Source organism: Macaca thibetana, chromosome 9 (assembly GCF_024542745.1).
Source record: "Macaca thibetana thibetana isolate TM-01 chromosome 9, ASM2454274v1, whole genome shotgun sequence".
In the NCBI taxonomy this organism is placed as follows: domain Eukaryota; kingdom Metazoa; phylum Chordata; class Mammalia; order Primates; family Cercopithecidae; genus Macaca; species Macaca thibetana.
Genome location: NC_065586.1, coordinates 46,133,322 through 46,145,177, shown reverse-complemented (window position 1 = coordinate 46,145,177; position 11,856 = coordinate 46,133,322). Strand labels below are relative to the sequence as shown.

Genomic DNA, 11,856 nt, shown 5'->3' with positions numbered 1-11,856 from the left:
AAAAAAACTAGCCGGGCGAGGTGGCGGGCGCCTGTAGTCCCAGCTACTCGGGAGGCTGAGGCAGGAGAATGGGGTGGACCAGGGAGGCGGAGCTTGCAGTGAGCTGAGATCCGGCCACTGCACTCCAGCCTGGGCGACAGAGCGAGACTCCGTCTCAAAAAAAAAAAAAAAAAAAAAGAAAAGGCAAAAGAGTTGAAGATAGGCGAGGCTGTGGTCACAGTGCTGAATGCTGCCACGCAGTGACTTGATTCAGGAACACTCACTGGATGCTGTCTCTTCCTCTTCTGAGTGCTGGGGTAGAGGAGAGGACAGGTGGAACACAGTTCTTGCTTTTATGAGCTTATGTTCTAGGAAGTTCAAACTTAAGTATTTTTTCAGGTAGTACGAAATAGCAGGAAGAGGAAGCAGGCTGAAGGGACACAGAGTGATTGGGGGCTATTTTAGGTAGAATGATAAGGAACAGCCTCTCTAGAGAGCTGACATTTGAACAGTGACCTGACTGAAGGGACGACAGAAAGCAGTGCTGACATTATAGGAAGCAGGATGACTGCCAAGACAGACAGAAAAGCATTTGATGTGTGTTTGAGGAACAAACAGCAAGGTGACCAGCATGGTCAGAATGAAGAATGAGGGAAACCTTGAATGAGAATAAAGCAATTCCATCTTGGATGCTAATCTGCCATGTTCTGATTAATCCCACTTCCAAGAATTCATCTACGATTTCTATTTTATCTTTTTAAAAAATTTATTTTTTATTTTTTATTTTTTGAGACAGAGTCTCACTCTGTCTCCCAGGTTGGACTGCAGTGGCACAATCACAACTCACTGCAAACTCCACCTCCCAGGTTCAAGCAATTCTCCTGCCTCAGCTTCCCGAGTAACTGGGATTACAGGCGCCTGCCACCACGCCTGGCTAATTTTTGTATTTTTAGTAGAGACAAGGTTTTACTATATTGGCCAGGCTGGTCTTGAACTCCTGACCTCAGGTGATCCGCCCACCTCAGCCTCCCAAAGTGCTGGGATTACAGGCATGAGCCACTGTGCCTGGCCGTACACATCCCTACTGAAGCACGCATTACCCTTTCCCTATGCTATATAAGCCCTGGTCAGGAAGGTGGGGGTAATGGTGCAGGGATCCACCATCTTGTCTTGGTGTCATCCCTGATTTGGTTCCTGTTCATAAATGCCTATTAAATGTATGTTTCTGAGAAACTTCATTTGTCAGCCTCTTTCCTTGGTATCTCAGTTTCCTTGACCTTTGCAGGTAGGTTTATATAAACCTGCCCACCAGAGAACAGGCAGTTTCTCAAAAAATTAAAAATAGAATTACCAAATGATCCAGCAATATCACTTCTGGATATATAGCCAAAATAATTGAAAGCAAGGTCTCATACAAATATTTGTACACTGATATTTATAGCAGTGGTATTCACACTCATCAAAAGATGGATGCAGCCTAATTGTCCATAGGCAGATGAATTGATAAAATGTGGTATATACATACAATAAAATATTCTTCAGCCTTAAAAAGGAAGGAAATTCTAGCATGCTGTAACATGGATGAACATCAAGGACATTATGGTAAGTGAAATAAGCCAGTTACAAAAAGACAAATACTGTGTTCTTTCACTTATGTGAAGCATCTAGACTGAGTAAGCAAACTAATAGAAACAAAGTGGAACAGGGGTTGCCAGGGACATGGGGAAGGGAGAAAATGGGAAGTTGCTTAGCGGATATAGAGTTTTGGTTTTGTCAGATGAAAAAGTTCTGGAGATCGGTTGCATGGCAATATGAATGTATATTACCCAACCCAAGGGTCCTCCTTGACCTCTGTTCCAACTGTATACTTAGAAGTGATTAAGTTAGTAAATTTTGTATATATTTTACCACAATTCAAAATAGAATAATAATAATTATTATTATTATTATTTGAGATCTCTCACTCTGTTGCCCAGGCTGGAGTGCAATAGCACCATCTCAGATCACTACAACCTCCACCTTCTCGGTTCAAGCAATTCTACTGCCTCAGCCTCCCGAGTAGCAGGGATTACAGGCATGTACCCCCACGCCCAGCTAATTTTGTATTTTATTTTAGTAGACATGAGGTTTCTCCATGTTAGTCAGGCTGGTCTCCTGACCTCAGGTGATCCACCCACCTTGGCCTCCCAAAGTGCTGGGATTACAGGCCCTTTCCTCAAGTACCCATTTGAATATGTCCTCTGGCTTCCCCCAGGAGCCTGACTGATACCCACGGTGGGTGGATGCTGGCGCGCTGCCGGGCCCCTGTTCCTCTGGTGACTGGCCAGCCAAGTCTCCAGGAGTCTCGTTAGCGGGGGCAGGCGGTGGACACAGCACAAACTGTGAGCTCAAATCCACACAACAAAAGTGGGAGAAGACACCGGCAGGATGGACTGCCACAAAACTCTAGGCATTCGTGACGTCTGTCCTTTAAATCACACAAGGCATCATCAGGCTTCAGACATGAGACAGCCTAAGTATTTAAGTACTTCAAATAAACAAATTGTTTTTCAGAATTAGTCATTGCTAAGTTGGCAAATTGCTATTTGAAACACTGGCTCTCCTTGACTCAGTGATTCAGCCAGCTAGTCCCTTGCCAAACTAGTTTGTTGGGCAAATTCCACCTTGAGAATGTATCTGCTCCTGTCAAAGCCAGATTCTCCCTGCCTGAGGCTGCAGTTGACCTTCTGACTCAGGATATGCTGACTGGGGTCCCTAGGTCCAAGGGTGGCCCCCTTGGGCCATTGTGGGCTGAACCTCTTCCATGATGGGGTGGGGGGGCAGGCCCCACCTAATTCACCCTTGACCTCATCCAGGCAGGTGAAGTTCCCTGCAGGAGTCACCTGAGCCCAGCCCCTCAGACCAGGATCCATCATGGTTAGGAGGATTTGGGGCTATCTCAGGTTCTTTGGCTACAAAGGGGTCCCACTCTTAGGGGTCTGCCCTCTATGGGGCACAGATGGCTTGCTGGGGTCCATGGGCTGGGCTGGGTGGACAGGGATCTGGTCACAGCAGCAGCAGCTGGAAGGCTAAGTGGGAGGGCACCAGGGCCCGGGGCCCATGTCTGGTCCTGGGCCTCCCCAGGCCTCTTGTCTTCTCCCCCGCGGGCATTCGGGATCTGTGTCTGGACCCAGCCTTGCCCTGGAGGTCTAGGGCCATGGGGCGTTGTCATTAGAATCGCAGTGCTCACACCAAGGCAGTGCATTAAATTGGCAGGGCAGGGTCTCATGGGCAGGGACCATGTGGAGGGGGTGGGAAGGGCAGTTGTCCCCAGAGGCTGTGGTGGGCCTGGCTCTGGGCTGGGCAGTGGGCCAGGGTCCTGCTGTGTGGCTGAGCTCTGACCACAGGCTGTCTGGGGCTGGTGAGCTCCTGAGAGAGGGGACTGGTGCAGAGTACCCTAGGGTGGGAGCTCACGAGGAGGGGTCTGTGGGGTGTGGAAACCATTCTAGAGCAGGCAGACGACACTTGTCAGGGGAACAGGCATAGAAAGGACTCCTGTGGGGGTGGGGGACACACAGCCTCAGAAGGAGCAGGGAAGGGGCTTTGACAGGTCCAGGGAGCATCCCTGAGGTTTCCTAGCACAATTCCCACCAGCCGTGTCCCCGGGGTCCCCCTGCCCCCAACCCTCTGCAGTGCCAGCCCAATGCCCTGGGCAAAACATCCTGGACTCTGGCTGTTACAAAGGAGGACAGGGTCATCTGGACCCGCCCGAGCTCCAGGCCGCCCACTTTCACAGCCCCGTCTGGGTCCAGAAGTTCATACGTATATCAATGAAAAATGTGCAGGAATCATATGATTGTATTCCCTTTCATAAAGAGGGCCTCTCTAAATTGTTTAAGCCCCGATTCACCCCTGCCCAAAGGAGACAGCAATGGCATGTGTGGGGCCGTGGCCTTGAGACTCAGAGGTCCCACTGCCCACAATACCCACTGCCCACCCTAGGGGGACTGGCCGTAGCCCTGGAGCCCCCAAACACCATGCAGGCATGCAAGAGGGTCTCAGCTCCTGAGTCCCAGGCTGGGAGGGCCCACAGTCCAGTAAACTAATCAAGCTCTGCCACACCCAGGAGAGCAGCTCCAGGAGCCTGCACTGGGGAGAGAGCCTCAGACCCCTGCCCCAGGCCTGCACCCCAGAAGTAGGAGCACGGGAACACCTCTCCTTGGCTCCCGGCCAGCGGAAGTGACATCCCCCAGCCCTCTGGCTCCAGGCAGCCTCATGTCCCAGTCACTCCTTGGCCCACCCCACCGGTTGGTCAGAGCTCACTGCCCAAGGGCATCTCCCAGCACCTCAGTGACGAGTGGAGGGAACAGGTGTTTACCAGGAGCTGGCATGCTTTGTCTCAGGGATGATTAGTGACACAGCCAGGAAGGCACGCTATCCCCATTTTACAGATGAGGAAACAGAGGCTCAGGTTGGGCTGGTGACTAAGGGAAGCAGCGTGTGGCAGGTGGCTTGAGGCATCTCTGTCCATCATGAGTGACTAGGGAGCAGCCCTGCCACGCCTCATGCGATGTGCCAGGAGCCAGGGAAGCTGCTTTCTCAGGGATTCTAATTAGGACTAGAAGCATCTCCCTGAGTGGTGGTGGAGGCTTCTGTCTACTCCTCCAGGACTGCCAGGGGATAGGAGGGCACCACTGACATCACAGAGCCTCTAGGGTGAGTGAGCATCAGCTGAGCAGCACCAGGTGACTACGTTTCTCCTCAGTGCTGTCCCCCCTCTGCCTTGGGCAAGGCACCACCCTGAACGCCCCACCTATCCCATGGAGGCTGCAAACTGCTCTGCAGAGCCAGGGTCTCCAGGAATGGGGAGGGCAGTCACCCTCACTCCACTTGTGTTTGTGACCCAAAGCACTGCCCAGGTCTCCAGGCCCATAGAACCCCCAAACCCCTCACTGGGCCATACTGGAGACATGGAGCAGCAGGCTTAGAATCCTAGGCCTTGTCTCCAGGTACATATCCGTGCCCAGGCTTGGGAAGCTTTGGTCTCAGGGGGGCTGGCACTCACGCCCCCTGCCTCAAGGAAGAGGCATGTCCAGATGTCTCCTGTCCAGCCTCAGCCCTGCTCCCTGCCCCTATCCTTCACGGGGTCCCTAGGACGGGGTTACAGACGTCTCGTGCTGTCAGGGGATGCTGCTACCCCAGTGCCAGGGTAGTTCCACCCAGCCCCTTCCTGCTGCCACCCTCTCTGACTCACCTGTCCAGCCTCCTACTGGGCTGGGGCCAGGGCATGTTGTATAACAAGCTATAAAAGCATGTTGGGCCAGTCCTCAGCATCCTAATTGGCCACTGTCTGCTGCCACATGATGCTGGGAGGCCTGGGGAAGCTGGCTGCTGAGGGCCTGGCCCACCGCACCGAGAAGGCCACCGAGGGAGCCAGTGAGGACCTGGGGCTCCTTTCTACCTGGGCTGGGGGGATCTGGGGCAGACTGGGTCTGTTGGAGGCGGATCTTAGTAGGCAGGTGAGGACCTGGGGGGAGGCCTTGGCCCCTCAGGAACCCTGGCCTGCAGCCCAACCAGAACAGCACGGAGTTGAGGGGTGCAGAGCTGGGGAGGTCTCCTGGGGGCAGGGCATGAGTCCTGGTGCTGGGTGAACACTGGCAGCTTGGACCCTTCCATCTGGAAATCTGGGGAACCTTTCTTGTCAAAACAGCCTATTCTGAATAACCTATGCAGGAAAAGGAAGATGGATTTTTATTTTTACCATAACTTTAAAGCTTCAAAGATTTCTTTTTTTTTTTTTTTTTTTTTTTTTTGAGACGGAGTCTCGCTCTGTCGCCCAGGCTGGAGTGCAGTGGCCAGATCTCAGCTCACTGCAAGCTCCGCCTCCCGGGTTCACACCATTCTCCTGCCTCAGCCTCCCGAGTAGCTGGGACCACAGGCGCCGCCACCTCGCCCGGCTAATTTTTTGTGTTTTTAGTAGAGACGGGGTTTCGCCGTGTTAGCCAGGATGGTCTCGATCTCCTGACCTTGTGATCCGCCCGTCTCGGCCTCCCAAAGTGCTGGGATTACAGGCTTGAGCCACCGCGCCCGGCCTCAAAGATTTCTTAACAAGTCACCAAGTCTGATCTGTTCAAAGTCAAAAAGGACATTTTCAATTTCATCCAAGTCCCCTACAGCATGTTTATTTGTATTTGTATTTGTATTTGAGATGTAGTCTTGCTCTGTCCGCCAGGCTGGAGTGTAGTGGTGCGATCTTGGCTCACTGTAAATTCTGCCTCGTGGGTTCAAATGATTCTTGTGCCTCAGCTTCCTGAGTGGCTGGGATTACAGGCACCCACCACCATGCCCGGCTAATTTTTGTATTTTTAGCAGAGATGGGGTTTCGCCATGTTGGCCAGGCTGGTCTCAAACTCCTGACCTCACGTGATCCGTTCCTCTTGGCCTCCCAAAGTGCTGGAATTACAGGCATGAGCCACCGCGCCTGGTCCCAAAGTGTATTTTGTATGCGGAGGTCAGCAGCTGTGCTTGGGGAGGCCCAGCCAGGCCCCACCCATGGGTCATCGTGTGAAAAACAGTCTTGCCTGAGTTTGTGTCCTCTTTCTAAATGGCAGTAGATGTGTATTTTGTTTTTGACTCTGCAGCTGGTGTGGACCACCTGCTTTAACCTTTCACTAGCCTCTGAGTTTTCTATGATTCCTGTTGGGAGAAAAGCTGAGTGTTGGAAGAGAAACTGAGGCGGTGCTTGCATGTCTGCTAGACTTGCTGGCTCCTGGCTTCCAGCACTCCCATTATCTCAAGTAGCCATACGTTTCTCATTCACTTGATACACCTTTTCCTTTCAACCCCCACATCCTCACCACCTGTTTCCTTGCTAGATCACCAATAAATAGGTGGGCTCCCAGAGCTCGGGGCCTGTGCAGCCTCCACACGTGCGATGGCCCTCTCGTCCAATTTCTCTCTCAAACTGTCTTTTTCTCATTCCTTTGTCTCCGTGGGACTTTGTCGCCCCCACGACCTGGTGTTGGTCTCATCATCCCAACAAATTCCCTTTCTAAAGATGAGGGAACCCAGAGGTGGAAGGTAGAGTAAGAACCATTTCTTCTGACTCCGAAATCTTTCAGTTCTAGCACGCTACCATCCACACTTTAAAAACCCTGAAGTAGGCAGAGAATTTCCTCTTGTTGGAGGAATTGCTTTGAGAGATGTGGTTTTACTGGATGAGGCTTTGGAAACCGACCTGAGGCAGGCACCAGCACATCCTGAGAGGGGTGTGACCTGGCACACAGGCCCAGCCTGGGCTTCATATCTCAGCTGGCTTCATATCCCATCTGCTCATTGCCATTCCAGGCCGGGCAGGGCCAAGGGGTTTCAAGGACCCGTGCCCTCATGGGGCTCACTGAACTTGTCTTCCGGCAGCCAGGGCCCAGCATCTCCTAATGAAACCTGCTGTGGACGAAGGTCCTTCTTGTGCGTCAGTCTGTCCTGGCTGGGGGTGGCATCCCAGAGCCCCACCGTGGATGTCCAGGGATGTATAGGTCCATCGTGAGGATAAGCCAGCACTGAGTCCTCACCCTGGACTTGGGGGGCATGGGCCTGCTCTGAGCCCTCACACTGGACTGGGAGGGCAGCGGGCCTGCTCTGAGACCTCACTCTGGACTTGTCTCCTCTGTTCAGTTCATGCGGTGGAGGAAGTGGTGAAGGAGGTCGTGGGACATGCCAAGGAGACTGGAGAGAAAGGTACAGCCGGCTGAGGTCAGGCGGGGAAGGAGGGAGGGAGGAAGGGAAGCCAGGTGCTGGGCCAGTCTGTTATTTGACTAACCAGGTCAAACTCTGCCCCTGATGTCGCAGCCTTTCAGAGCCTCTCAGCTGGCAGTTATTTATGCTCATCAGAGGCCACAGAGCGTACTGCGTTAGGGCACAGTCTAGATGGTTCTCTCTGTGGAATGATAAGAAGACAAAGTCACAAAAGACTATGTGACAGCACAGTGGGACAAAACATTTAACACGGCCAGGCATGGCGGCGGCTCACTCCTGTAATCCCAGCACTTTGGGAGGCCAAGGCGGGCGGATCACGAGGTCAAGAGATTGAGACCATCCTGGCTAACGTGGTGAAACCCCGTCTCTACTAAAAATACAAAAATCAACTGGGCATGGTGACACATGCCTGTAATCCCAGCTACTCAGGAGTCAGAGGCAGGAGAATCCCTTGAACTTGGGAGGCGGAGGTTGCAGTGAGCTGAGATTGCGCCAGTGCACTCCAGCCTGGGTGACAGGGCAAGACTCTGTCTCAAAAACAAAAACAAACCATAAACGGAGTGACTTAGAAACAACAGAAATTCATTTCTCACACTCCTGGAGGATGGGAAGTGCAAGGTCAAGGCACTGGCAGATTTGGCATCTGGTGAGGGCATCTTCCTGGTTCGTGGATGGGCCTAGCTGTGTCCTCACATCGTGGAAGGAGCTAGCTCTCTGTGGTCTTTTTTACGTGGGGTGCTAATTTCAACTTCCCAAAGGCCCCAAAGGCCCCACCTCTTAATACCATCACATTAGGACTGAGGATTTCAACATAGGAGTTTTGAGGGAGAAGACATCATAAACATTTAGACATAGTAATAACATAAGAGACTTTGGCCTAATCTTGGAGAGGGGAGAATCTTTAGAACTATGACAAAAAAAACCCAGTAGCCATAAGGGAAATATTAAATAAATTCGACAGTCCAAAACTTTGAAATTTTCTGTAGCCAAAAAAAAAAAACAAAACAAAACAACAACAACAAACTATAAACCAAGCCAAAAGAAAAATCACAAACTGTTGAAAAAATATTTGTAATACAAATGATAATCCAATATAACAACCCAATATAAAAATGGCCAAAAGACATAAGCAGGCATTTTCCAGAAAAAAGGACAAGCAGGCAATGTACGCACGAGTAGATGCTCAGTCTCACTCACAGTTGAAGAAATACAAGTTGTTGGGGAAATTAAAACCAAATTCAAATTCATTCTGCCAGGAGGCCACTCCAGGGACTAATCCATTAAGATGGCCACATCCCACAGGCCACTCAAGGGGACACAAGTTCAGCAGGTGGATCACTAGGACATTCTTCCTCTTTCTTTCCAACAGCCATTGCCGAAGCCGTAAAGAAAGCCCAAGAGTCAGCGGACAAAAAGATGAAGGAAGTCACTGAGACAGTGACCAACACAGTCACAAATGCCATCACCCATGCAGCAGACAGTCTGGGCAAACTTGGACAGTGAGTGCACCTGCTACCACGGCCCACCCTTCCTGAGACTCAATAAAAAACCATGAAATCTGTACTTCGAGCCCTGGATTTATTCCCATTTGGAGGAAAACACTAGGCAAAGTGTTTTCTTATTGATATAAAATATTTTACATATTTATGGAGTACATTTGAGTATTTATTACATGCACAGAATGTGTGGTGATCAGTCGGTGTTTAGGGTGCCCATCACCTTGAATATTTGGTATTACTATGTGTTGGGTACATTTCAAGTCCCCTCTTCTAGCTACTTTGTTTTCTTGTTTTTGTTTTTGTTTTGAGACAGAGTCTTGCTCTGTCACCCAGGCTGGAGGGCAGTGGCGTGATCTCTGTTCACTGCAACCTCTGCCTCCCAGGTTCAAGCAATTCTCCTGCCTCAGTCTCCCGAGTAGCTAGGAATACAAGCGCAGGCCACGACACCTGGCTAGTATTTTATTTTTTAGTTTTTGTATTTTTAGTAGGACGGGGTTTCACCAAGCTATCCAGGCTGGTCTCAAACTCCTGACCTCAAGTAATCGGCCTGCCTGGGCTTCCAAAAATGCTGGGATTATAGGCATGGGATACTGCACCTAGCTTTCTAGCTGCTTTGAAATATACAATACATTGCTGCTAACTATAATCACCCTAGGTGAAGTATTTTTCAACAGAAACACTTTGCATGTCCCCCATGTCTCCTCTGCTGAGGCGGACACTGGCATTGGGGCCCCTGCTGCTGGCTGGATAGGTCCCCATGGTTAATCAGATGCTTCCGTCTCACACTAAGATCTTTCATGTCAGGAAGGGGCTCTTCTGGAAGAATAGTTAGTGTCTGTGCTACGTTTGCTAAAAAACTGTTTCCCAGAAACTATATATAGCTTTCAGGCACCTCAGTACTTCAAGAACACAGTAAAGGAGGACCCTCATTTGTTTTGCATATTTTTGGGATTTTTCTTGAGATGTTGTTGCAGGACTCAGGGCAGATAAGCAGTTTGATGAAGAATTTAACAAGGCAGGTCCCCAACTGAGCTGCTTCCTGTTCTCACAGAGATCAGATAAGCATTTCTGCTGGACAGTTACAGAATCCGGTTAAGGAAAGACTGAGTCATCCTAGAAGCCGCTGTTTTTCTTCTCTTTTTTTTTTTTTTTTTTTTTTTTTTTTGAGACGGAGTCTCACTCTGTTGCCCAGGCAGGAGTTCAGTGGCATGGTCTTGGCTCACTGCAACCTCTGCCTCCTGGATTCAAACAATTCTCCTGCCTCAGCCTACTGAGTAGCTGGGACTACAGGCGCCCGCCACCATGCCCAGCTAATTTTTTGTATTTTTAGTAGAGACGGGGTTTCACCATGTTAGCCAGGATGGTCTCGATCTCCTGACCTCATGATCTGCCTTCCTTGGCCTCCCAAAGTGCTGGGATTAGAGGCGTGAGCCACCGCACCTGGCCCAGAATATTTAGCAACTGATGTCAGGCCTACGTGTTGATAGTGGGTAGTAGTGGGCAGATGCCTGGCCCTCTCTCTTGCTTCTCATGAGCAAGTCAGTATCACAGAGGTTAAACATATCTTTAAGTAGCATTTAACTTAAAATTTTTTTAATAAAAAAGAAATAATTTGTAAAAATATTGCATCCCCTATTAATCTTGCTGGAAGCTATTTGTTCTTAGCAGAAATGAGAAGAAAATGTGTTTTGCTTAAAAAAGAAGTGAGTTGTTCATCATATTTCTGGATCTCATCTAGACTTGGCCTCACAGTTGGTGAACAGCCCAGGAATAGCCAATGTCTTAGCTTTGGAACGTTTGCCACTTTCCAGCTACAGCTGGATCTTATATCCTGGTTTGCTTCCTGATGACTTTCAAATTCTCCTGATCCAAACGCAAGCGCAGAAGCACGAGCACATTGTTGGTGGCAGTATTATAGACTGAAACACCCTCTTTGGATGGCAGTGCCTCTCACAGGACTTCATTCTCCAGGTGTGCACAGGTACACACAGGAGCCCAAAGGATAAACACAGAGATTTATTGTAGCATATTTGTATTACTGAGAGATTAGAAACATCCTAAGATGTTAACCAAATCACTTGGATGAAAAGTTTTGCTCTGCTTATTAGGTTTGGCATACAATGTGGAAGTGACATCTATCACTTCCGGTGTATTATGGATACTTTAGCTCAAAAACTAAGACCTGTACCTAGATGGACACCAAAAGGGACTGGTAAACAAATATTGCATATACAGGGGTGTGGGGCGTCTCCGGGGCGGGGGAGGGCGGCAGCCTCGGTTGCCCCGGCTCCAGGACGACCAGGTGGATCCCAGAAGCACTGTGAAACGGGCTGGCTCCTGAGCCAGCCGGGAGGACACTTACTACAGCTGCTCAGAAGCACTACTGGAAGTTCAGATGTGAGTGCCCCCACCAGAAGCAGAGAAGGGTACAGATAAGCTACAGAGAAGCCCCTCCTGATGCCCCAGGAAGCAAGCCGACTCCTTCCAGGATCCAGGAACACCACAAAGCAATATGAAACCCGTTCATGAGAGGAGTCAGGAATGGCTTCCACCAAAGAAATGAGACCTCCCCGTGACCAGCCAGGCGCAGTGGCTCAGGTCTGTAATCCCAGCACATTGGGAGGTCGAGGTGGGTGGATCACCT

At 50.2% G+C, this 11,856-nt stretch overlaps 1 protein-coding gene across 1 annotated transcript; it reads left to right on the top strand.

Moving 5' to 3' along the window:
• Nucleotides 1-5,297: 5,297 nt before the first annotated feature.
• LOC126962634 (protein FAM25A) lies at nucleotides 5,298-9,276 on the top strand. The gene is made up of 3 exons (XM_050803921.1): nucleotides 5,298-5,394; nucleotides 7,633-7,695; nucleotides 9,083-9,276. Exons 1-3 carry the CDS (start codon nucleotides 5,319-5,321, stop codon nucleotides 9,214-9,216), a joined length of 273 nt encoding a protein of 90 aa, XP_050659878.1. The 5' UTR covers nucleotides 5,298-5,318; the 3' UTR covers nucleotides 9,217-9,276.
• Nucleotides 9,277-11,856: the final 2,580 nt, after the last annotated feature.

Bases quoted from the DNA above. Each gene is read 5' to 3' on its own strand.
- LOC126962634 (XM_050803921.1), top strand. From the start codon at position 5,319: ATGATGCTGGGAGGCCTGGGGAAGCTGGCTGCTGAGGGCCTGGCCCAC. The intron at 5,395-7,632 runs GTGAGGACCTGG...TCCTCTGTTCAG, and splicing joins GAAGGCCACCGAGGGAGCCA to TTCATGCGGTGGAGGAAGTG. The intron at 7,696-9,082 runs GTACAGCCGGCT...TCTTTCCAACAG, and splicing joins CAAGGAGACTGGAGAGAAAG to CCATTGCCGAAGCCGTAAAG.